Source organism: Rhinatrema bivittatum, chromosome 16, assembly GCF_901001135.1.
Source record: "Rhinatrema bivittatum chromosome 16, aRhiBiv1.1, whole genome shotgun sequence".
Classification (NCBI taxonomy): Eukaryota; Metazoa; Chordata; class Amphibia; order Gymnophiona; family Rhinatrematidae; genus Rhinatrema; species Rhinatrema bivittatum.
Window position 1 is genome coordinate 5665186 of NC_042630.1, and position 27139 is coordinate 5692324.

Sequence of the window (27139 nt, forward strand, 5' to 3'; positions counted from 1 at the left end):
GCGGTGGTTGAGAATATGGAAGTGTTCTTCAGCCAGAGGCCCCGGGCCATGGTCTCCCACATCTGGAACGGGGTGAGCGGACAGATGCAGGTCAGGCGTCGGGCTGATGTGGACAAGATTCATCTGCTGCAAGAGTGGAGGTGAGCAAGCTTTTAGCATTTTCCCTTCTTGCTTGCAGTGGCTGGATCTCTCCCCCCTCTCTCCTGTCTCCTTTCTGGTCTCCTGCTCTTCCTGCTGATCAGGATCGATGGCCTCAGCTCATCTTTCCTGACTCCTGAAATTCCCTGCCAAATAGTTTTGCAGACTGAGAGGCGCTGTCCCCTGTCTCTTTTGCTGATATTCGGAATTTCACTTCCCCTACAAGCAGGGGGAGGAGAAAGGGTGGATGAAAACCTCCCTCTCTCCTACTCCAAACATCTTTTATTTTGGAAATCGCATGCACTGCACGCAGGGCTGAATATGAAGGGAGCTACAACCCTTTCATTGTCCCGCTTTTGTTTGTAGAAAGTTAAGGAAGGTGCCAGCAGTGTTTTGTACCTCACAGGATCCCCTGGTGCTTCAGCCTGAGACCTCTCACCATGCTTGGCCCCCTGCTCCTGCAAGCTTCACTTCACTTTATTGTATTTGATGAATCCTCTTATCATAATCATGAAATACAACAATTATATTACAAATATCTTTAATTAATAACCACAACAATTTAAAAATATTCCATGATCAAAGTAGTCAGAATACAATGGAATTACATAAAATAAGCGTGATACCAAAATAATGCGCAAACGAATAGTGAGGCTTTTAAATAGGAAAAGTTGTTAAGCACCAACAAGTCCTTTGTTTTGAGACGGATACATTTCAACAACAACAAACACACGGAGATTAAAGCACCTTTCATCTATTTGACACCTTAGGATTGGTGTTCTTCAGCTGTTATATACATTGTGTCACTGGTAGTGAGGTGATACAGTGTTTAAATGTGAATGATACTTTGCAACTTACCTAAAGCGAGTTTGTCCTTTGGGTAAACATGAGTTGCTTGCAGTACATTAGTTAGCTAGATTTTTTGGTATGTGATTATGTATGAATACATGTGATTATTGCTTTTACAAATGTGTATGTATGACTTACTTTGATAACACAAACAATATTCAATCGGTTCAACTGGTATATTCTTTATATCATTTTAAATAGGCATATTCAACATCAAAAAGCTATGAATATGTCGATAAATGTAGGACCCACACTCACTTTTTTTGTGAATAATTTTTGTGTTTTGAATTTTCATTAAAATGCTGATAAACTGCAAACTGCAACTTTCAACTTCCTATATCAAAAAACTTGGGAGCACACCTTTCATTTTTCATGGGCAAACATTAAGTGAAAGTCCCGAACAAATAATATTAAGAGAATACTCATCTCAAAATGTCCCAAGTCCTACCAACAGGTCCTGCTTCAGGGGAATTGCAGTCTGGACTCTCTCAGTTTTATCAATAACTTTCAGTCTTCAAATGGCTAATTTTCCCATGTGTCTTTCTCCTGCGGTCTGTATTCTCTTAATATTATTTGTTCGGGACTTTCACTTAATGTTTGCTCATAAAAAATGAAAGGTGTGCCCCCAAGTTTTTTGATATAGGAAGTTGAAGTTGCATTTTGCAGTTTATCAGCATTTTAATGAAAATTCAAAATACAAAAATTATTCACAAAAAAGTGGTATTTAAAATAAAGTGACCCTTCACCAACATTTTCCGAGTTTGATTGATATACAAACTCTGTGAGTGTGAGTCCTACATTTATTTACATATTCATAGCTTTTTGATGTTGAATATGGTTATTTAAAATGATATAAAGAATATACCAGTTAAGCCGATTGAATATTGTTTGTGTTGCCACATGGAGGTTTTCTGGAATACATATGGTTTATTTTCGGTGCTGTTTGTGATTGACTTATTTTGATAACATGTTTGTTGTATGTAATTGTATTCTAACTACTTTGATCATGGAATATTTTTAAATTGTTGTGGTTATTAATTAAAGATATTTGTAATATAATTATTGTATTTCATGATTCCTTCATGTTTAGGATAATAGAGTTTTAGAATCCGTTTTTTCTACCTTTGTTTGTTAGTACCTTTATGGTGTTGTCTTTACATAATACAATCAAGGCAATGTACAGAAAATAAATTATAAATTAAAATAATTAAAACAGTTATCAATATTGTATACTAGTAATTTCTATAACCCATTTAAGTGATAAAAGTCAAAAACGGTAAAATAAGAAACAAATTACATTTACATTTTACATTTATTGTTATTTATGAATCGCCTAACACTAAAAGGACTAAGTGATGAACAAGAGCAAAATCATAATATAAAATTAAAAATCCAAGGACAAAGAATAAAAACATAAATAACATAATACAAAAAATGTACTTAATACACAAATTGTGTGTATCAGAAAGAAAATAGATGAAGAAACAATACAATAAAATTAGACAAAGTGAAAATAGATCAAAGATAGGAAAATGGTACAAAATAAAATAATAAAAGAAATAGATAGTCCTTGTAAACAAAACTAGACTGGTGCTGGAGAATAACCCCACAATGTAAAATCACTGTAAAATGTTTATATACCTCATAAAGCTGAGAAAAGTTCAACAGGACAAGTCCCGTTATGGAAATTGATCCCAACAGCATAAAACCAATGAACTAAATTTATGTACTTATAAAACAGAAGAAAATATCAATACAAATGGACCTGTACTGGAGGCTGATGTGAATAATATAGAGCCAGTACCTCAAAGACATTTGGTAATAATAGCTAGGTTTCAAGATCTTTCTTAAATTTACAAAATTCTTTTTCTGAATGAAGAGATGAAAGAAGAGAGTTTTCAAGAGTTGAGGCTAAGTAAGAAAAACTAAGTTCAGGAGTCATGACCAAATGAATTTCTTCATGGATCAGTACTCTTAAACTCTTGGGCTGGGAAGAACGTAGTGCTCATGCTAGTTAAGAGGTAAGATACTTATCTAAGTATGGTGGTATTCCCCAGCATAAGGCTTTAAACAATAGACAACAGGTTTTGAATTGAATGTGGCTGGTGACATGAAGCCAGTGTAGGTCATGCAGGAATAGAGCGATGTGATCAAATTTTCTTTTACCAAAGGTTAAAGTGGCAAGGTGTTGTGTACTATTTGAATTTTATGTATGAGATGTGAAGAAAGACCATGCTATAGTGAAATGTAATAGTCTAGTTGACTTAAAACAAATGAGTATGTAAGAGTTTTAAGGTCATTCACATCTAGAAATTGCCTAAGACATCTGATTAGGCATAAAAAAAATAGTAGGATTGTTCAATAATATTAGACATGTAAGAAGAAAAAGTAAGAGCTGAATCCAATGTAACCCCTAATGTACAGAAAGAATCTTGAAGCAGTATATTAGTTCCAGTCATTTGAGGAGACAGTAACATTGTTGCTGCGAATAGTGTAAGTGTGAGCCCCTCTTGCCATGGTACAATTGACGCAACCTTGTGGGCAGCGACCCAAAGTTTGTACCACTGGTGGGTGAATGAGTATTTGCATGGGCCAGGCTAAGGCAAGGTCCAAGAATCTGTAACTATGGTCAGATCCAAAAAGTAGGCAGAGCTGAAGCTATGGCAGAAGTCGAAGCAAGGCTGAGGCTGAAAGCAAAGCAAGCCTGGGACTGAAGACTGTGGCTGAAGGTGAAGCAATGCTAAGACTCTGGTGGAAGGCAGGCTTGATAGGCAGGCTTGGATGAAGGCAAGGCAAGCTTGGGACCTGTTTGCTGAGGCAGCAAAGGAACATCAGGAGAGCCCTTTTATAGGGAAAAGAGTCATGATAGCATTCAAGCGCACCATGGGCTTTTCCTGTCATGGCCCTTTAAAGGAGCTGGTTTCGGATGTATGTGCACCTAAAAGAAGGTCCAATGGTGGTGATCCCTGCAGCGTCCTCCCATGTCATGCTGCTCGGTGGTGTCCCTACGTGGCAAGACCCACCAGCTATACGTGGGGCCTTTCCATGAGTGGCAAATGTAACAGTACTCCCTCCTCTAAGCCCTCTCCCCAAGCCTCTTATCTTTGGCTTCTGGGGAGATGTCGAAGGTCTGAGATGTCGAGTCTGAAGGCAGATCGCATTAGAAGAAATGGATGCAGGAATAGCCATTTGAAATTACACTGATGGAACAAACATAGACTTTTGTGAATGTCACAGATAAGAAGTTTGGAATTCCCCTGAAGCAGGACCTTGTGGTCCGAAACACGATCGTGTCGGGACTGTGATTTGGACGCAGTTTTGCGATGAGTATCATGTTTTGAATTTATCTGTGATCGTGACTTGACATTTCAGCATTGCTTCAGAACGTATTACGTTAGTTGGCATGAGTTTGTCATAACTTAAAGTTCGTCAGCAAGTCCAAGAGATTGGTTTTATTTGAACAAAAAGACATAAAAAATGAACAAAATACAGTGGAGTTAAATAAAGTAAAGTGACCCTATGCCATATGAGAGTCTGCTTTTAATACTGACTCTAGGAGTAAGGGTCCTACAAGATCTAATGGCTAGTTGACATGATATAAATGGCTAGTTGACATGATATAAAAAAGATACCAGTTTAACCATTGATTAGATTTTGTGTTCACAAACAGAGGTTTACTGGAATATACAGTTGTGTGTTTGTGGGTGTTGTTTGTGATTGAAGGTGCATCTTTACCATCATGGAACTTGGGGGTTTCAACATGACATCCAAGGATTCTTTGGCTTCAAAGCTGAATTGAAAAAAAAAAATATCTGCTACTTGACCCTGTTGTACAGACAAGGATCCTTCTGGGGGCAAAGACATGAATTGTAGGCTCCAAGATCATCGTGTTGAATGAGGACAGTCCCTGCAGTCTTGGCAGTAGCTTCTACCTCCATAACAACAGACATCAGAGATTTTGAGCAGTCATCAGGATTGCAGGATGCTAGAGCTCCTGGTTATGACTCATAGCAAAAGCTGGAATGGAATGTATACTGGAGTGGCATGTCCAGAACTTCAGGCAAGGTGGTCCAGAGCAGAGTGCCCAGAGATAAGGATAAGGCAGCACAATGCTTCCGATAGGATGGACCACAGTGGTTGATCTGTAAGGTGCTCCAATCAATGGATGGTTGGTGGAGTCTGAGCCAGGGTAATCCAAGTACATGAAGGCTGGATGCCATAGGTAGCATATAGAACTGGAGGGTTTCTTGGTGGGACCCAATATGCATAGTGATAGGCAAGGTGTTTGCAGTCACACAACTGGGTGAGGGTTATCCTTAGATGGAAAAAAAAAACACAAGGAGTGGTCAGGCTGGAAGTAGGGCATCCACACCGGTGTAACAGAGATTCCTGAATAAAGTTGCTCCTGGCTTCAGAATCTACTAAGGCTTCAATTTGAAATGAGTGTTTTCTGAAGGTGAGGGACACTGTTATCATTAATTGTGGTGAGGAAACAGATTGGTGAAAAACTACCCTCCCCACCAGACTTCTCCTTACAGAGGTTTCTGGTCTCTTGAGACAATGGCTAACAAAATGACCCTGTGTTGCACAGTAGAGGTAGAGATTGGTGCAGTCTTTGCCTCTGTTTTTCATCTACCAAGAGTCATGTACTGCCCAATTGCATGGGCTCTTCGAGGGCAACAACCCTTGCTGGCTCTGGGGCAAACTCCATGGGGTTCAGAGGCTTAGGAACCACAGGAATGGTCTGTTGGGATGTCTTCTTCTCTCGAGCTTATTCCTGAAATCTCAGATCTATTCAAATAGCCAAGGCAATAAGTGCTTCCTAAGATGGAGGAAGTCTCAAGCTGCTAATTCATCCTTTATTCTCTCAGAAAATACTTGCCAAAAAATAGCGGTTTGGCTATCCTTGCCCCAACCAAGCTCAGAAGCCAAGGTATGAAATTCCATGGCATATTCGCCAATGGTGTGAGTGCTTTGATGGATGTGAAGAAGTTCTATGGCGGCAAATGAGATATGCCTGGGTTGGTGGAAGATCAGATGAAGTTATCCAAGTTCCTGAGAAGCAAGTCATCTTGTTCCCACAGGGGAGAAGTCCAGGCAAAAGCGGGACGATCCAACAGGGTAAGGATATACATTACCTTGATACAAACAGATAAAAAACTAGCCGGCTGTAACTCAAAGTGCTCTTTGCACATAGCTCAGGAGTGCAGCAGCCACCTGAATTAAACCTGTTCCCCCACCCAAGCTTGAACTGCCTTCTCTCCGGCTCCCAGCATCCCCCCCAGGTCAAGGCACAGTCTTCAGGGGCAGGGGTGATGCCCAATCGTTCCTGCTCTACCAGCGCTAAAATACAAGATGGTGCCGGCTGACCCACAGCTCTCTTTTGCTCTTCACACATGGGGCAAAGGGAAGCTGAGGCTCAGCCTATGCCCTCTTGAATTTTGGCATAAGGGATGGGGAAGAGGTGGAGAGGGGAACCAACACGAGGAATGCTGTTTTATCTATTATTTTACACCGTCTCATTAGTAATAGTGAATTTAGCACTGCTGCAAGAAGCAGCACAGGGAGTGCTGGATTAAAACAACATTATCTGTTAACCTTGCCCACTAACAGGCTGATACATTAGAAATCACGGAGAGCGGGTGAGCGCCCGCTCTCCCGTGCGCGCGATTCAGAAAAAAAATTATTCAAATTAGGGCCCACGGTAAAAAAGAGGTGCTAGGGACACTAGCGCGTCCCTAGCGCCTCTTTTTTGACAGGAGTGGCGGCTGTCAGCGAGATTGACAGCTGATGCTCAATTTTGCTGGCGTCGGTTCTCAAACCCGCTGACAGCCACAGATTCGGAAACCAGACACTGGCAAAATTGAATGTCCGGTTTTCAACCTGCAAGCCGCTGGCTGATTTTAATTTTTTTTTTTTTTTTTTTATTTTTAATTATTTTTAACTGACTTAATATTGCTATGATATTAAGTCAGAGGGTGCACAGAAAAGCAGTTTTTACTGCTTTTCTGTGCACTTCCCTGGCGCCGGCAGAAATGAACGCCTACCTTTGGGTAGTGCTAATTTCTTAAAGTGAAATGTGCGGCTTGGCTGCACATTTTACTTACTGAATCACGCGGGAATAACTAAAAGGACCATCAACATGCACTTGCATGTTGCGGACGCTATTAGTTTTGAGGGGGTTGGACGCACGATTTCCACGCGCTATTACCCCTTACTGAATAAGGGGTAAAGCTAGCGCGTCGAAAGCGTGCGTCCAAACGCGGGTTAACAGTGTGCTCCGCCGGAGCGCACTGTACTGTATGGGCCTCTAAATGAATGTGGGCAGGTCCCACGTTGGACTCTTATTGGCTGTTTGTAGCTGAAATGCACGTTATGCAACATTATTCCTATTGCCATCAGCAAAAAAAAGAAAAAACCACCGCACCTGATGACATGCCTCAGGAGGACCTGGAGCGCAGCAATTTGCACAACTTTAATAATTATTGCCATTCCCACAACTTAATTAGTGGAAAAAAATGTTTCCTCTGTAAACGAGATAATTTCTCAAGAATGTGGATGCCTATCCTGGGATATATTCTGGGCCGGGAGAAGTCTGTACACTTAGATGTAAGGCCTGTGAAGAGCTGATCCAGGAATGCAGGTTGAGGGGGAGGGCACTTTGTGCACATCAGAGAAGGGCCGACGCAGCTTTTGCAAACCGAGACAGACTAGCAAACTGGATTGAGTCATAAACTCTACTATTTCTGGCGGAGCGGGTGGAGTGGGTGGGGGAAAAGCTTGCACTGTTTAAAAGTTGCATAAAGGCCAAGAGGTCAGATTGCCTCTGGGGTTTTGTGGAGAACTGGGACAAGAGATCTTACTCTGCCCTCACATTCTCTGCTTAATTTGAACTCCGATCTCTCAGCCCCGTATCCCCATTCCTAATGGAGCTCAGCTCTCCCAATAATTGGGAAATAGTTGCAGAAAGTAAACAGAAGAGGCTCCAGCAACCATCAGGGCCGGGCGAGTTCTTGCGTGTATTAGATGTGGCATGGCATCAAAAGACGAAGATACAAGCCTGTGACCCTTGGTGGGTCACACAGAGGAGGGGGGTGTGTTTGTGGTACCCACACACCAAAAAGGTTAAAATTCAAGTGACCACAGAAAGTGCAGAGAAGGGGGCAAAGAGGACTCAAACTAGCTCGGACCAATGGATCCTTGTATTTATGCTTTGTTTAACCCTACAGAACCTTTATATTAACCTTCCTTTTAACCAGTGCACTGTGTTTGTTGATTTCCAACCAGAATCTGTGTGTACTCAACTGATTCTGCTGTCTTCCCCTTCCGGAATGATTTTATATAGTCGTGCCAGGTAGCCAGAACAGTTCTATCTGTAACTCATATCTCTGTAGTACTCCTATTATGCAAGCTTGTGCAAACGATTGGGTCGCTCTGTATAAAATGGCTCTATCTGTAATTGGAAAAGCCTGTCATAACTAAACACTGCTAATGATGATCCTCCCATCCTTAATGGGATGCTGGGCTTGATGGACCCTTGGTCTGACCCAGCATGGCAATTTCTTATGTTCTTATGTCCTCCTCTCCAGCTCATCTTATCACCACCCTATGTTGATCTTAATCCCTGCCATTGGCGCATGTCGTGTAGGTCTCCTGTTCCGTACCCTGATTCCCAGTGTCTTTGATCTGCTCACCAGGTAACCACCAGGATCAGCACTTAATAGCGCTTCAGCTTCCTCTGCTGCAGGGGACCACTCTCTCTACAAGATCCCATAATCTCGCTACTCATGCTGCAAGACTGCCCCAGCACAGTAAAGGTAGCCAAATCACATACAGTGCAATTCCTCCTGCCAGCAATGCACATGGCAGAGGCAGGGGGGAGTGGGCTTGGAGGTAGACCCAGCCCACCAGGCTTAGCTTCCTCTAGCTATGTCTTAGACTTGGTACCTGTAATCACCACAGCTGCCTCACCCACTGACCGACCAGACCAATTGATAATGTCGGCCGTTCCAAAGCACTGCTTATCTCACGGAGCAATAGATGGCAGCCCTGCCATCTATTGCCATCTATTCAGGGACCAGGTCTGTATCCCTACCTGCCCGGCAAGACTGAAATGTATTGATTGATTGATTGATTGATCTCTGAATGTGATAAGAAAGAGAATTATCAGACAAGCTAACAGGAAACAGAGGGGAGAGACAGGATGAGGGAGGAAAAGACGATGTGATGGGGAGAGAGGGCACAAAAGTGTAGCAAAAATTGTAGATTACAACAGAATACATTTCTGAATATTCTGCAATTGTTTTTTAAATAAACATTGGATCTGTTCTTAACGCTTGGCAACATTAATTGAAAGCCTTTTTGTACTTAGCTCCTTCTCTACTTACTGAGGTAAATTTATCGGGCTAAAGTGTGAACATTTCACTGCCAAATGTCCTGCAAAATCCATTTGCCTGCTTAGCTTAAGATGCACATTGCTAAATGCGATATTCCAGTACCAGAGAGCTCTTGCGCTGTTGATTCACTGGCGGCATCTTGTGGTCATGCCTGAATCGCAGGTGTGAGGCTTTCTGTGGTAATACTGCCCCCTGTGCTCACTTTTGTGAATTGCAACTACATCTTAATTGTGTTTTTCTTTAGCAATGCTGTCCTCTCGTGGTCATTTTAGCAACATGTGGATATTAATTGCTTATGGATCTGTTCATGCCACTGATTTGCAGTAGTTGGGGAGGCACATTTCTGGGCTTATTAACAACTGTTTTCACATTACAGAATACGGGAATCACCGTTGCTTCTGGCTGCAAAACAGGACAATGTCAAAGCCATCAGAAAACTCCTGAACTGCCCATCGACTGACCCCTTTGAGAGAGGTGTGTTTCCAGGTCACTGTCCCCTCTTCTCTCTGACTCCTTTCCAGAGAGGTGCCTGTCCAGGCTCTGGCATGGTTCCCTTCCTTCTGACCACTTCCAAATTCTCTGGTCTCAAGGTGCAGTGAGTGAGGTTGGGATGAACAAGGTCCTCTGTGTTTCTCTGGTCCCCAGGCGCCGTGGGTGAGACAGCTCTGCATGTGGCAGCTCTGTACGATAATCTTGAGGCTGCCAAGGCCCTCCTTGAGGTGGCTCCCGATCTCGTCAATGAGCCCATGACATTTGAGCTCTATGAAGGTAAAATTAAAAGAGAAAGTGAGCTAAGGAACTCAAGGTTTTCTTTATCAATGATGAATAGATGAAACCTCAGATGTGTGCGTTAGTAGAATTCAGTGAGTGATTTGTTGGGGACTGGGAGAAGAGGGTGAGAAATGGAGCAATGACATAGCCAGAGGGAGAATGAGCAGTGTATGTGAGAGAGAGAGAGAGAGAGAGACAGAAGGAACGTTGTTTGGGTCAATATGATGAGTGGGGCTGGGCTTAGAGATTCCCTGTACAGGGAGTGCACACACGCACAATGGATGAATATTAGAGAGAGAGAAAGGCATGGCTACCTACAAATGTTAAGACTTAGGCAGGCTGCAACAAGTCAGCTACTAGGCTGACAAAGGCAGAAAAAGCAGTATGAAGAGATGTGAGTGAGAGAGAGAGGTGCACTGGAGAGAGAATACAAAAAAATGAACAAACGGGGAAGGACAGAAGCTTCCTGTCCTGGGATTCAGTGAGGCGATGAACAGGAACCTTACCTGGATATTCAGCAGAATGTACCCAGATAAGGGTTTCACTGAATAGACCCAGGTGAAGATATCTGGGTAACATGTAGGGAGATATTTTTCCAACCAAACCTGCCCGGTGAACATTAAGCAGCTAGCACTGGATATCGGCACTCACTGGCTAAAATGTAGCCACACCCCTGGAATTCCTCCTTTTAATTGGCTAAATTTTATGTGGGTAATGAGTTACCCCAGACAGCAATGGGGAATATTCAAATCTTGGGTTTTGTAATGGCTGATTCCAAAAGTTATCCAAGCAAAGCCTCTGAATACCGACCTCTGTGTATCTGTCACTAATCCCAACTGAACAGAGAGAGACAGATTTGTCACTGAGAAAAGTGGATAATTTGCAGGGCTTTGATATCCTGTATTGAATCAACATAAGATGTGGCATGTGAGCTGTGGAGACCATACACGGGGCCCTTCTTCAGGTGTGATCTTGACAGCCAATCCACTCGAGGTTAAACATCTGGAGTACGGACCCATTCTTGGTATCCAGACGTTCATTGAAAACATCATCTTTGGATAAAGTCTTAGGCTGGTCCTCTACAAGGTAAGGCAATCTACAGAGAGTCCAGCACCCAGAACTGATAGCACAGGGAGAGACCCAAACATACTCCGACACTGCTCTGAACTCTCTGTTGTGTCCTTGTGTTACAGGGCAGACAGCGCTTCACATCGCTGCAGTGAATCAGAATCTAAACCTGGTGATGGAGCTGGTGAGCAGAGGGGCAGACGTTTCCTCTCCCCGAGCCACCGGTACCTTCTTCAGATACAGTCCTGACAATCTCATTTACTTTGGTGAGAACCATGGGCGGAGGATGCCTGTAATATTCCCATCCCTTCCTGTAGAGCAATGTTTCCCAACCCTCTCCTGAGGGCACACCTACCCACTTGGGTTTTCAGGATTGCCACAATAAATATGCATGAGTCACATTTACATACACTGGTTCTCGTGCATATTCATTATGGATATCCTGAAAACTGGCTAGATGTGCCTCCAGGAAAGGATTGGGAAACTGCTATAGAGCACTGTCTCTGCATCCACTGATCTGTCCCCATCCCATGTCTCTTTATATTTTATTTTTCTTCCCTTGTTTTCTCTGCAGGTGAGCACATCCTGTCCTTCGCAGCTTGTGTGGGAAATGAGAAAATAGTGCGGTTCCTCATTGAGAGAGGTGCTGACCTCAGAGTCCAGGACTCTCTAGGTAAGAGAAAGGAGTTAAGGGGAGGGGAAGAGTGTGGCATGTAAGTGCACCTCACATTGGGTTTTTAAGAAGATAGGGTGGCATTGATTGAAGATATTGTCTTTAGAGAAGTAGATGTCCCTATTTCCTGCCTTTTGTGCCTGGAGAACCTCTCCCAACCCTGTGGATTTCTGACCCTACCACTCTCTCCTCAGGGAACACCGTCCTTCACAACCTGACCCTCCAGCCTAACAAGATCTTCTCTACGCAGATTTATGACCTCATCCTCACCTACGACAAGGGGGACAGGGGGCTCAAACTGGACATGGTCCTGAACAACAACTTCCTGACCCCCTTGAAGCTGGCAGCTGTGGAAGGGAACACCGTGGTGAGTGTTGGATGTCTTCTCAGCCCTCTCCCAAGCATGGGGTCCCTGCAGAGTCTGCATTGTACACTCAACTCTCCAACCAGGGTCATGCACACCCTCTTCCTAGACTCAATTTGAAGAATCACAGGCAGCTGGGAGAGCTTTTCTATTGGTCAGAGGCTGGGGAAGAGAGCACAGGCAACTGGGACAATCATATTTGGTTCAGTTTGTCTCTTGTTTTCCCATATATCTGCTGTAGATGAGGACAAATATACGTTGATATAACCCAAATTCAAATCTACAATGTGATAGATATTTAGAACTAGGCAAAATGATTGTTGATGTCACTAAGTATAATCTTTCATGCCTGTTGCCCCCAGAACATCTGGTCTTTTCTTACCATATCTGTGTAACCCACCTTCCCAGGGAGTCAGTTTTTCTAGCCTTGGAGAGCAATTTTGAAAATCTGCCAAGGCGGGGAACAGTGTCTCTCAGGGCATGGGCTGGGGGCACAACCATCTTCAAGGCCAAACTGGGTTGAGGACACCCTGAAACAAAGTTCTGTGTCCACACCTTTCTTGTGCTCCAGAAAAGAGAAAAAATATTGTAAAACACCTAAAAATCAGTTGTAGGAGTTGGAAAAACATCTCAGCATTTCTCTAGTCACACACGTCAACCCACAAAAATCACAGTTCAGCCTTTTTACTCTCCAGACGTTGCATTTGTACTCTTCATCTGTATTCTCCAGAACTTCTGTGGGTCCAACACCACTTCCATACAGTCTCTTTTCACACCTTTCCTTAGGTCTTTACTTCCCACCTCAGTCTCCAAGGTTTCACTGCTCACACACCACATACTGGGATCCCCAGACAACTCACTCCCTCTATAAGCAGATGCAGCTCCCGACCCATCTGGTCTTCTCCCAAGCACAACTTCCCCTTGAGTCCTGTAGGCATCCAGTCCACAATTTGCCTCACTCGGTCTCTGCAACCATGGACTGCTCCAGTCTTTCTCTCTCTCTCTCTCATAAAGCCACTCCAGTTTCCACCTCAAAAGTCTCTCTTCAATATGACTCCACTTTTCAGTTCTCCCCTCTCACAGCCACTGTAACATTTCAGGTGGAAGCACCAGCTGTTTCTCTCAGTCAGTTCACTTTCAGCAGCTGTAGCAAATCTGGAGGAAGCACTTGCTGTTAAATCCAATCACTCAGATGGCATGGACCCTTCAGACCCCCTCCCCCCCCCCCTTCCTCAGATAACCAGCCCCATGCCCATGCATAACACTTCCATTTATACCACATCAACCACACATTATCATTGGTCAGCATCACCATGCCACTCACACCACTGGCACATACCTTCTTGAGTTGGCCTTGCCCTCTACCTTCTGAAATGTGCCCACTATTAAGGGATAGCTGCACTTTACAAGACCTTTCACACTTTAGTTGATCTTAGAAATGCTGGAAGAATCTCAATATTAAAGTATAGGGCTCAGTTTGAGAACAGACCCAGTGATTAATGATATCCATATCCATATGATTAATTATATCCATATGTCATCTAATGGCACCAGGGCCTGCTTTATCCTTTCACCTCTTCTTTCCCATCACTAGATGTTCCAACATTTGCTGCAGAACAGAAAACACATACAGTGGACATTTGGCCCCTTGACCTCCACCCTGTATGACCTCACTGGAATTGATTCTTGGGAGGACGATCTCTCCGTTCTGGCTCTCGTTGTTTTTGCAAAGAAGAAAGAGGTACAGTGAGGGATCAGCAGTCAGAAATTTGACTGCCCAGTAATCTGCAACAAGACCAAAGATGGCAAAGAACATGATGCTTTCCTAGTAGAAGAGCTTGGGGAAATGAGTGGGGTATCCATGAGTATTAGTACTGGGGAGGACCACTCATGAACAATGAGTGTAGGACCCAGGAGTGTGTAGTACTGAGGAGGGCCCAGCTTAAGGCAGTAAGAGTGGGATCCTGGAGGCTTTAGTACTGGGTAGGCCTCAGCTCTTGGGCTGTGAATATAATAATTTATTTTTTTCTCCTCTTCCCTCCCTTCCCCTTATTTCCTCACTTCTTGACTCACTACTCTTCCACTCTTTTTTTTATTCCCTCCCCTTGTTAGGCCTACCGCATCTTGGACCTGACCCCGGTGAAGGAATTGGTTAGTTTGAAGTGGCAGACCTTTGGTCGTCCCTACTTCTATTGCTTAGCCACTCTCTACCTGCTGTATATCATCTGTTTCACCCTGTGCTGCATCAACCGGCCCCTGAAAGCCAAACAGCCTGATCTCAACAACACCAGGGACATGACCATCTTTATGCAGAAAAAAATTCAGGTGCGCTCTTTCTCCCCTGATCTAGGGAATTGAGAGGAGAGGAGGGGGAGATAAAGGGATAGGTGAGACAATCAATCACTGCATTGACTCAGACTCCCATGAATGAGGTGTCCGTGGCATCGCAGGCAGGCACAGAGGTCAGGTTTGGACATGTTGGTTACCATGTCATCGTCTTTTCCCTAGTAGGAAGCGTACATCACTTATGGAGATAATCTCCGGCTGGCAGGGGAGCTGGTGAGCGTGATTGGGGCCATTGTAATCTTATTTCTAGAGGTAAGAAGTCCCTTCTCTATGCTCCCTTTCCCTTTCCCTCCCCTCTTCTCCCATCCACTTCTGTTCCTAATGCCTGGCTCTTCTTAGCTTCCAGATATCCTGCGGATTGGAGCCACACGTCTCTTTGGGAAGATGGTGCTAGGGGGGGCATTTCACATCATGATGTAAGTTGGCGTCATCTGTAACTGCCATTCATGGGGATTGGTAGGGAAGGGGACAGCAGGGGGCATCCTATGCTGGGGGAGGAGAGAAGGGAGAGAGAGCTCTCTGTAGAAGAAGGGAAGGAAGAGAGTCTGCCCTGCAGAAGGTGAAAGGGTATGTGGAGGTTAGCATTATGTAGGGTGAGAGAAAGGAAGCCCCCTGCCACAGTTTCCCTCTGCTGTAGTATCCCTGTGCATTCCTGCCCCTCACCGCCTATAATGCATATTTTTTGTCTTTCTAGCATCTCTTATGCCTGCATGGTGCTGGTCAATCTGGTCATGCGTCTCACGAATACAGATGGGGAGGTTGTCCCAATGTCCCTGGCCTTGGTGTTAGGCTGGTGCTACTTTATGTATTTTACCCATGGATTCCAGATGCTTGGACCCTTCTCCATCATGATCCAAAAGGTACAGAGGCAGAGCAAGGAAGAGTTTGGAAACAGGGGAACAGAAAGAGTCAAGAGCAGAATCTGGGATAGGGAAGGACCTGTAGTTGAGGAATGAAGGTGAAGGGGAAAGTAGTGGATGGGACTGGGAGCAGAGACACCTAAATAGGCCATAATGGTCTTTTTCTACCATACTCTTTTGATGTTTCTATTAGAGAAAGAACATGAGCGTGAGTACACGGAGAAGGGTGGATCCTGGGAGCAGTACACTGGGTAGATGACTAGGAGACAGGATCATAGTTGCACTCTGATAACCACTCTGTTTTTTCCATATAGATAATATATGTGGATGTCTTGCAGTTCTGTTGGTTCATGGCTGTTGTGACACTTGCTTTTGCTGGAGGTAATTTACCATTTTGATTTACCCCTAAAGATAGTGTAAGCCTGTTTATTTCCTACTCCCCAACCCTTCTCATTCCCCAATATCCTTTCTTCCACCAGCTTTTTACGTAATTTTCCAGACTGAGGACCCCAACCAGGTGGGAGAATTTTTCAACTACCCAATGTCGCTCTTCAGCACTTTTGAGCTCTTCCTCATGGACATCAATGCTCCAGCCAACTATGGTGTGGACCTGCCAGTCATGTTCAGTGTTCTGTACTCTGCCTTTGCCATCATCGCTAGCCTTCTCATGCTCAATTTGCTCATTGCCATGATGGGTGACACCCACTGGCGAGTGGCACATGAGAGAGATATGCTTTGGAGAGCCCAGGTAAGAGACCACAGCCTACCTGCCATGGTAACTCTGGCCATTTGTGTGTAGGAGAGGAGCATGCCGTATTCACCAGGAACAATATGGGCCATGTCAAATTACTGAGTAATGTCATGGTGCTTGCTGATATCTCCTGGTTATACAAGCAGCTAATATGTTCAAAGCCAATAGCATAGCTAGGTATAAAAAGGGTTTAGTCAAGTTTTGGTGAACCAGTCCATTAGCAGATATTAGCCAGGCAGACTTGGAGATCACCACTTCTGGTAATAAGCAATAGGCAATGGATCTCCCCATTAGGATCTGCTGGGTACTTCCAAGTGATCCCTGATTGGCCACTATTGGAGACAGGATGCTGGGCTTGACTGTTTGATCCAGTATGGCACTTATGTTCTTAAAATGCTGGGGCTTCTCTGGCTGGATGCCATGATCCTCTCTTAATTTGCATCCTCTGAAACTTAGTGATCTTCTGTCTCTCTGTGCTTAGTACAGAGTAATCATAGTTGAATGAACCATGGTCACCTGTGACATCTCCACACCATTAGATAACAAGATTGAGGCCTAAAACCTGGACATAGCAATAAAGGAGAAAAAACACAAGCAATCACATGCTGCTGTGAGAGTGATGTGATGTAGTATTCCTCTCTCGAGCCATCTCACTCTTCATCCACCCCCAACTATAAGAATTTTTAACCGAATTCTCTCCTAACCTCATGAAGGTTTTGGCTAGCAAAAAAAGAGAAAGAAAAGGAGAAAACAAGCCAGTGGTGTCCAAGATGGTGGTCAGGTGCTCTGGTTTAGAGTTGTATTCTAATAAAGAGATTGCAATCACTGATCTTAAATTGGTGGTTGTGGAGGCTCTGGAGCTAGAATTAAAAAAGATCTCCAACATGCTGGATGATGTCTTGGTGGGATTTGAGAGGTGGGCTGCAGAGGCTGAGCAACGAATCTCAGACATGTGGGATGGCTTACAAGCTACCAAGCTGGACGTATCAGCACTGAAAGCAGCCTTGAACAAATAGGAGAAGCGGCTGAAAGATCCAGAAAATAAATCTCGCCACAACAACTTACAATTTATTGGGCTACCGGAGTCATTGGAAGATCGTGAGTTGTTGGGGTTCTTGGAAATGTGGGTCCCCCAAGAATTGAATCTTTATGCTACACACAGAGAGCTATGAATTGAACGAACACATCGAATAGGCCTCCAGAGGGAAAACATGGACCAGCCATGTGTTGTGATTGCTCGGGTGTTTAATTTTGCCCACAAGGTCAAAATTCTACAGGCAATGAGAATGGAGAAGCAGCTGAATTACAATGGGAGGAAGATTTTAGTATTACAGGACTATTTAACTAAATTATCAGCGCAGAGACGGGAGTTTACGCCTCTCTGTTCAAAGCTTTACTCTTTGAGAATCCGCTCCGCGCTGCTCCACCCAGCTAAACTAAGAAGTAAAGTGGTTTATTGTGGTCACTGAGGAGAAAAACATTTCTCAATGAGATTGAAGTCAAGGCCTGCAGAGTCAACTGGATCATGAAGGGGACAAACGCAGGTAACATATTACTGAATCGCTAAGATATACAGTGTGGCCGCACAGTAACAGTCTTTCTTTTTTTTTTTGTTTGGCTTCAAACTTTTGAGTTTCACTGCGGCATTGCCCTTTTATGCTGAATGTTGGATCTTTACCGAGACTTTTTGGACGAGTCAACAGTTTTTTATTAATACTTCAGACATGTTTTCAGATGCATGGTTTGTTGCTTTCTGCCACGTTTTGTTGGCAGAATCCAGCTCTGTTTGAATTGTTTTGATGTTCTTTTTGTGCCATAACTTGTTGTAAATGTATATTTTACCACTAAAGAGGGAATTTGTTAAATTTTTATGTAATTGGGACTCAGCGGGACTGGGGAGTGGGATTGGGCCTATGCATAATGCGTGATCTTCACATAGGCTGTATGTGGATGGTGGGAAAATGGATCGGGTTAGGGAAGCTAGGGTGGAGGAGGGTGGGGGAAGGGGAAGGAGTTTTGTTTCATAACACAGATGACACACAGAGGTATTGAGGGATTTTCCTTAAAGTTGTTAAGGAATGGCAAAATCAGGATCTGGGAGGATCCACGCTCACCAAATCAGTTATGTATAGAGCTTTGGATAATCTCTCTGGTTAATGGTGGAAGATAATGACTTTAACTGTCTTGGAATGTCTCTGGTATAAATTCAGCGATTTAAGAGATCTAAGACTCTGGCTGCCCTTAAAAAGCAAAAGATTGATGTGGCTCTTTTGCAAGAAACTCATCTGAATGATCTAGAACATCAAAAATTGAAAAGATGGTGGATGCGGAATGTTCGATATGCTTCGGAAAATATAAGATCGGTGGGTGTGGCAATACTGATCCATAAAAATTTTACTTTGGTTATTAAACATGAAATTAAAGACCCTAAAGGTCATTATCTCATTCTGGTTGCTGAATTGTACCATAAACCAATGGTTGTGTGTAACATAAATGCCCCTAACAACTATGAGCACTCTTTTTTTGGGGGAAATTTGGAATCTTCTTTTTCTGTATGTGGAGGAAGGGTTAGAACTAGGTGGTAACTTTAATTTGGTGAAAGACCCTATGGTAGATAAATCTCACCAAAACCAGGGGACAAGATGAAATTGGATAAAGGCATCTGGTTTTTTGGAAGAAAGACTGCAGTTGATAGACACCTGGAGAATTCTCCACCCTTCAGAGAAAGATTTAACCTTACCTGTCCCAGGTGCATTCTTTCTTATTCTAGAATCGATTATATCTTAATTTCTAAGAGTATTTTTTCTAGAGTCACTGATTCTGCTACAGGCGACATTACTATATCGGACCATGCCCATCTGGATTCAGCTGATTAGAGGGAATGGTGAGAGATTGAGGTGGCAACAGAGGTTCCCATACTTTTTGGCAGAAGACATGCATTTTCAGGAATTTCTGAAAACCAAGTGGTTGGACTATGTCAGTAATAATAGTACACATATGGATAATCCTTTCTTGTTTTGTCAGGCTGCTAAGGCAGTTTTATGAGGGGATATTATCTCGTATGTAATTAAAAGACAGACAGAAATTGATAAACAAGTACTGACTTTAGAACAGCAATTAGAGCCAAGAAACACTTGGGGGCTTTCCCATACCAACGAAAATAGGGAAGCAAATCTGGCAGTGCGATCTGCTCAAAATTCATTGATCCATCAGAGGGCTAAGAAAAGATGGTTTTGTGCTATGATTTCAGGGGAGGGTTGGGCAGTATGAAGAATGTGTTAATGGAAATGTAAGATTGTCTGGCTGAATTGCCTTTGGAGTGCATAAGAACCACTGCACTCCTAAAACTGGTGTACTGAATTTATTTTCTGTCAATAAAAAGATTTAAACTAGAAAAACACAAGAATGGTATTTGTTAATAAAAGAATCTGTATCAACTGACCGTTCTGTATTACGTATGGAGAATGAGAAGATCCTCAAATACAAAGAGATGCCATCAGAGACCAAGAAAATGTGGCAGATAGATATTGAAACAGTTTAAATTGCCTTTGGTTCTGCCAACCACATAAAAAGAGCTTCCAAGCACACCGCGATATGTTGCCTGTAATATAGCCAAGCACACCTGTAATATAGCCAAGCACACCGCGATATGTTGCCTGTAATATAGCCAGGGAACATATCGCCTGGCTATATTACAGGATGTAATATAGCCAGGCAACTGAGGGAGACGAAGAAATTAATCAAGATGGCAAAAAGTCAAGCGGAAGAGAGGATTGCCAAGGAGATAAAGAATGGTGACAAAACATTTTTCAGATACATCAGTGAAAAGAGAAAAGTTCAAAGTGGTATAGTGAAATTGAAAGGTGGAAAGCATCAATGTGTGGAGAAAGATGAGGAAATGTCAGAAATATTAAACGATTACTTCAGTTCTGTGTTCACTAAAGAAGACCCTGGAGAAGGACCATCTCTACTTAACAAGAAACTGGAGGGAAGTGGAGTAGATGAAACTCCATTTACAGCAGAAAAGGTATGGGAAGAGCTGAAGAATCTGAAAGTGGACAAAGCCATGGGACCTGATGAGGTTCATCCCAGGATACTGAGGGAACTAAGAGATGTGCTGGCAGGTCCACTGTGTGACCTGTTCAATAGATCCCTAGAAATGGGAGTGGTGCCGAGTGATTGGAGAAGAGCAGTGGTGGTCCCGCTTCACAAGAGTGGGAATAGAGAAGAGGCTGGTAACTACAGACCAGTTAGCCTCACTTTGGTAGTGGGAAAAGTAATGGAGTCACTGTTGAAAGAGAGAATAGTGAACTATCTACAGTCAGGAAATTGATGGACCAGAGGCAGCATGGATTCACCAGGGAAAGATCAAATCTGATTGACTTTTTGACTGGGTAACCAAAGAATTGGATGAAGGAAGAGCGCTCGATGTCATCTACTTGGATTTCAGCAAAGCTTTTGATACAGTTCCACACGGGAGATTGGTGAATAAAATGAGAAGCTTAGGAGTGAGTGCCGTGATGGTGGCCTGGATTGCAAACTGGTTGATGGACAGAAGACAATGTGTGATGGTAAATGGAACTCTTTCTGAAGAGAGAGAGGTTTTAAGTGGTGTACCGCAAGGATCGGTGTTGGGACCGATCCTGTTCAATATCTTTGTGAGTGACATTGCAGATGGGATAGAAGGTAAAATTTGTCTTTTTGCAGACGACACTAAGATCTGCAATATAGTGGACACACCGGAAGGAGTGGAGAGAATGAGACGGGATTTAAGGAAGCTGGAAGAATGGTCGAAGATATGGCAGCTGAGATTCAATGCCAAGAAGTGCAAAGTCATGCATATGGGAAGAGGAAATCCGAATGAACTGTATTCGATGGGGGGGAAAGGTTGATGTGCACGGAGCAGGAGAGAGACCTTGGGGTGATGGTGTCCAATGATCTGAAGTCAGCGAAACAATGTGACAAGGCGATAGCAAAAGCCAGAAGAATGCTGGGCTGCATTGAGAGAGGAATATCGAGTAAGAAAAGGGAAGTAATTATCCCCTTGTACAGGTCCTTGGTGAGGCCTCACCTGGAGTACTGTGTTCAATTCTGGAGACCGTATCTCCAAAGAGACAGAGACAAGATTTTCTAAATGATCATCAGCCTCTATTTCCATCCCAATATGGATTCCGCAAGAACCATAGTACCGAAACTCTGCTCATATCACTTTCAGATATAGTATTAAAAACGCTAGACACAGGTCACTCTTACATCCTTGCTCTGCTTGATATATCAGCAGCATTCGACACTGTCAATCACAATACCCTGATCACCCGCCTATCTCAAATTGGAATCTCTGGCACTGCGCTCTGCTGGCTCCAGTCCTATCTTAATGAGAGAAAATACAGTGTTAAAATTGGCATCAACCAATCCGAACCCAGAAAATTACAACAAGGAGTTCCTCAAGGATCCTCTCTCTCATCAACACTGTTTAACATTTACCTTATCCCTTTATGTCGACTCTTGATGAAACTTGGATTCCTGCACTTCATATATGCAGATGATGTGCAAATTCTCATCCCCATTAAGGACTCTCTACCCAATGCTCTGAAAATCTGGGACTCTGCACTTGAAGAAATAAAGAAGCTACTCACTGAAAACTTTCTAGCAATCAATACTAGTAAAACAGAACTTCTCATCATCTCTCCACAAAGTAACATCCCCCTCAATCCTACTAATTACTCTCAAGCTGGCCCCCTCGCTTTACAGCAAGTCCGTAGTCTTGGTGTTATCATAGATAACTATTTCTCACTAAAAAGATTCATTGCAGCCACTGTGAAAAATGGATTCTTTAAACTCCATACTCTAAAGAGAATCAAATCTCTTCTACACCCGTACGATTTCCGAACTGTATTACAAGCTACAATATTGTCAAAGCTGGACTACTGTAATTCCATACTACTTGGATTGCCTAAAAACTCATTACAACCGTTACAAATGTTACAAAATGCAGCCGCCCGAATACTTACTAATGCGCATCTCCATGACCACATTACACCGGTACTCCAATACCTCCACTGGCTACCAGTAGCATCGAGAATTACATACAAAGTCCTAACCCTCATACACAAATCAATCTACAACCAAGAAATGCAATGGTTCTCTGACCACTTTACATTCCACAAATCCAATAGACCTACAAGAACAATACACCTAGCCAAACTCAAGACTCCCACTTTCAAACAAATTAAACATGTTTCCACAAGAGATTGATCATTTACTATAGCAGGAACAAACATCTGGAATAAAATGCCTACAGACTTGCACCTGGAGCCCTGTATCAAGAAATTCAAACAAAACTTAAAAACGTGGCTCTTCAGAGAAGCTTATACATAATGACCTTAGACTCCTCAAACAGCCTTCCTACCTCTAACAGCCTCCCTCTCCTACCATTCTATCTCCACTCTATCAGCCAGCCTCTCTCCCCCCCCCCCCCCCTTCTCTCTTACTACTTTCTGCCTTCCGCGGCCTGAATGTATATATATTTGATTTGTACATAATTTACTGAAGTATATACCGTTGGTAAATATATATAGTTTCTCCCATAAGATTAGATGGGATTTAATTGTACCATATGCTGATTCATTGCCTTGTTGATTTATATTTGCTTGTTCTCTCTGAATTGATTGTAAAGCCTGTTGCTAAATTATTGTTCATTGTAAACCGAGGTGATGTTTGCTACGTTCTGCGGTATATAAAAAACCTTTAAATAAATAAATAAATAAAATAAATAAATAAGATGGAAGTGGTCCAGAGAAGGGAAACCAGAAAGGTGGAGGGTCTTCATCGAATGATTTATGAGGAGAGATTGAAGAATCTAAATATGTACACCCTGGAGGAAAGGAGGAGCAGAGGTGATCTGATACAGACTTTCAGATACTTGAAAGGTTTTAACGATCCAAAGATAATGACAAACCTTTTCTGTTGGAAAAAAATCAGCAGAACCAGGGATCACGATTTGAAGCTCCAGGGAGGAAGACTCAGAACCAATGTCAGGAAGTATTTCTTCACAGAGAGGGTGGTGGATGCCTGGAATGCCCTTCCGGAGGAAGTGGTGAAGATCAGAACTGTGAAGGACTTCAAAGGGGTGTGGGATAAACACTGTGGATCCATAAAGTCTAGAGGACGTGAATGAAGAGTGGGTGGCTCACGGGAATGATGGCTACTGCCTGGAGATTATGCCCTTATTCAATGAACATGCGCACGGTTGGTGCAACTCCAGCGTTGCTCTGGGCTTCAGCGGCAGGAGGAAGTGTGGAAAAAAAAGGGATTTGCATTCACGAAAAGCGGGGAGTGGCATGCTTGTCATGGCGGTTGCTGCCTCAAACTAAATAGGCCAGATACTTTACATTCAATGCATATCCAGCATAGCTCTCTGCTTCTACGGTATGGGAGGAAGTCTGATATTTCACGCATATCCAGCATAGCTCTCTGCTTCTACAGCAGGGGAGAAAGTCCGATACTTTACATTCAATGCATATCCAACATAGCTCTCTGCTTCTATGGCAGGTGAGAAAGTCTGATACTTCACTTTCAACACACATCCAGCATAGCTCTCTGCTTCAAAGGCAGGGGAGAAGTCTGACACTTCAAGCAAATCCAACATAGCTCTCTGCTTCTACAGCAGGGGAGAAAGTCTGATACTTCACTTTCAACGCATATCCAACACAGCTCTCTGCTTCTACGGCAGGGGAGAAAGTCTGATGCTTCACTTTCAACGCATATCCAACACAGCTCTCTGCTTCTATGGCAGGGGAGGAAGTCTGATACTTCACGCATATCCAACATAGCTCTCTGCGTCTACGGCAGGGGAGAAAGTCTGATACTTCACTTTCAACACACATCCAGCATAGCGCTTCAACGGCAGGGGAGAAGTCTGATACTTCAAGCAAATCCAACATAGCTCTCTGCTTCTACGGCAGGGGAGGAAATCTGATACTTCACGCATATCCAACATAGCTCTCTGCTTCAACAGTAGGGGGAACGTAGAAAGGTGGATCTATATACAGACAATAACCAACAAGGACTGAGTTACATAGTCTGGGTAAACAAAGGCATGGGTGTAGCTTGCTTATTGAGGCGGTTACTACACCTAACTATGGTAGATATTCACTTGGATGCAGTTCCAACACTGCTCTCTACATTAATGGCGCGGGTGGAGGGGAAATGGAAGCAAAGTGTTACTAAGAGCCAAGAGTATGAGAGAAATTAAAAAAAAAAAAAGATAAAGTGCATAGCTTGCTGGGCAGACTGGATGGGCCGTTTGGTCTTCTTCTGCCGTCATTTCTATGTTTCTATGTTTCTATGTAAGATCCAAAAGGAAGCTCCCTTTGGCAGCAAGTGTAAATTTTGAGATTGTACTCAGAATATCTTGGCTTAACAGAGAGGTTCAGTCCTGCTGTGATATTCAATAAATAAACCAAACTGGGACGGGGTGAGGATCGTAGTTTTTCAAAGACTAAAACTTTCAATTAAAGCCAAGGTACACAGAAACAAAACAAAGAGTTTTATCTTCTTTACATGTATAATCCAATTTATTGAAGAAACATCAGGTATATAAGTGCACCAAAAAAAATATTCAATATGTTTGAATACATAACTGCGCTTGGTAAAATGTTAATTTCTTAAACAATATGGTTCCCTTTCAAGGCCATGTTTTGCCTGCTGGCTTCCTCGGAAGGGACTCAGCTGTAAAGTACAGGAAATTAAAATTAAAGTTAGAATTGGCACAGCCAAATCATAATAGATCTATTATAAACAAATACATACAAGCTAACCTAGACAGCACCCTATAACAAAATTAAATTAAAAACCAAAAGAACTAGCACATACCTATAAAGTTGTATACTAACAGGATTCACAGTGAGATCTAAATGACAGCGTTAGATAGACGGTAAAGAACTTTCAGAAATGGCACAAAAGAGTCAACTGATTCAAAAGAACCAATCACAGCATGGGAGTCAGATTGCATGAATACGGACCAATCAATATTGTGATTCAACCCCAGGGGATGTAGAGAGAATGTAACTTAAAAATCCATCTCTGTTCCATTTGTAGTAGTAATCGATCTCTGTTGCCACCTCTAGGATGGGAGGGACTGAAACGGAGATCTGAAATTGAATGATTATTTATTTATTTTATTATTTATTTATTTATTTTTAGCTTTTATATACCGATGTTCCTGTATAGGATACATATTGCACTAGTTTACATGAAACTGAACTGTCGCCGGATTAGTTTCATACTAATGTGTGGTGAGGGAAACGTTGTCATTATGTCTCTGTATACTACCACAGTGTTTTGAGCGACTGAGATGTTTTCCCTACATAAAGAAAGTTACAAGGACAAGTTATAACATAAACTACCTTAGTAGAGGTACAGTCAGTGGACAATCACAATTGATAGAGATGTTTTAAAGATGGATGACAGAATGATGTAAGTGTAAGAGACAAATCACATGCAAGACAACCCCACAGGGTTGATGCTCAGAGAACTCCTGAGATGGTAAAGGATTTTCAGAAAAGTTAGAGGAGACTAATAAGTCCCGCAAATTTCAGCTCCGATAGAAAGCAAAATGGGGCGGGTCATGAAAGCAATTTAATGGAACAAGGATCGGCCAAGATGCTGGATCAATTTACAGATTGAGCCAGCCTGAGATGAAAATGGGAGAATACAGGTAAGATTTGTCGATACATCTTTATATTTCTGAATAAAAAGTAGGTCTCTATTTGTGTAGAGGGCACATTTGTAAGCACACCTCACTATGCCCCGAGGGTATCCACTTCCAAAAACTGTTGAAACATCTGTTTAAGAAATGAACATTTTACTGAGCACAGTTATGTATTTAAACATATTATATTGAATTATCATTTTTGATGCACTTATATAGCTGATGTTTCTTCAATAAATTGGACTGGACATGCAAAGAAGATAAAATTCTTTGTTGTTGTTCTGCACACCTTGGCTTTAAATGGAAGTTTTTGTCTTTGAAAAACTACGATCCTAACACCTTGCCTGTTTGGTTTATCTACCACTGTAAGATCTTACATGCACTTGATGATTTTATGCTATTAATGCACAAAACAAACCCATTTGGAGACACTAACCAAAGTCAAATGGATGGCTCTTCCTTATTTTACAGGTGGTCGCAACCACGGTCATGCTGGAGAGGAAGCTCCCACGATGCCTATGGCCTCGCTTGGGGATCTGCGGGAAGGACTATGGCCTAGGTGACAGGTGGTATCTCAGGTAAATCCAACAGCTATGGGTCTAGGTGTGCTGAGTAAGCCATGTACTGTGAAAGAATGCCCCATTCTTGTCCAGTCTAAGAGATCCAACTCAACTGCGACCTTGGAGCGAAAACAGGAGATTGAGAAGCATACTCCATACAATTTTGGGCTTTTCTGAAATAATTTTGTTAAGACTTTAAATCTACATAATTTTGTATTCAGGAGTGGCATGTGGTCCCTATGATGGGTGTGTGGTGAGTCCAAATGACTGGGTAATTGAAACCTGAGCAGGAGGAGGTGTCTCTTGCCAGTGCTACCACTGGGGCCAACAATTAATTTCTCTGTTTGACTCATTTATGACAGGGTAGAAGATCGCAAAGACCCTGCCAAACAGAAAATCCAAAAGTATGTGGATGCCTTCCTGACCCCAGAACTTGAAGAGAATGAAAATGATGAAGATTGCCCATGCCCTCTTCATCGTAAAGAAGAATCTGAACCCTCTGAAATTTTGCCACCACCACTCTCCCGGAACACCTCCTCCATGAGAACATGCAGTCGAGGTTGGAAAATCTTGAGGCTTGCAGCCATCAACCAGCTTCAAGGGAAGGTCAACTATGCCATGGAGGACGAAGAGAAAATCTACCAAGTCTAA

The 27139-nt window shown here is 42.9% G+C and overlaps 1 protein-coding gene across 1 annotated transcript; it reads left to right on the forward strand.

Annotated features, from left to right (window-relative positions):
- LOC115078286 (transient receptor potential cation channel subfamily V member 6-like) lies at window positions 1-27139 on the forward strand. The gene is made up of 15 exons (XM_029581129.1): window positions 1-140; window positions 9760-9857; window positions 10029-10151; window positions 11348-11488; window positions 11797-11895; window positions 12090-12262; window positions 13854-14000; window positions 14372-14584; window positions 14771-14857; window positions 14945-15021; window positions 15300-15465; window positions 15780-15846; window positions 15945-16213; window positions 26400-26506; window positions 26851-27139. The coding sequence occupies exons 1-15, from the start codon at window positions 16-18 to the stop codon at window positions 27137-27139; spliced, it is 2181 nt and encodes a 726-aa protein (XP_029436989.1). The 5' UTR covers window positions 1-15.

What these genes read in the sequence shown, in the direction of transcription:
- LOC115078286 (XM_029581129.1), top strand. Translation starts at nt 16, where the DNA reads ATGGAAGTGTTCTTCAGCCAGAGGCCCCGGGCCATGGTCTCCCACATC. An exon ending in TTTTTGCAAAGAAGAAAGAG is followed by an intron (nt 14,001 to 14,371) that starts GTACAGTGAGGG and finishes TCCCCTTGTTAG; the next exon opens with GCCTACCGCATCTTGGACCT. An exon ending in ATATGCTTTGGAGAGCCCAG is followed by an intron (nt 16,214 to 26,399) that starts GTAAGAGACCAC and finishes CTTATTTTACAG; the next exon opens with GTGGTCGCAACCACGGTCAT.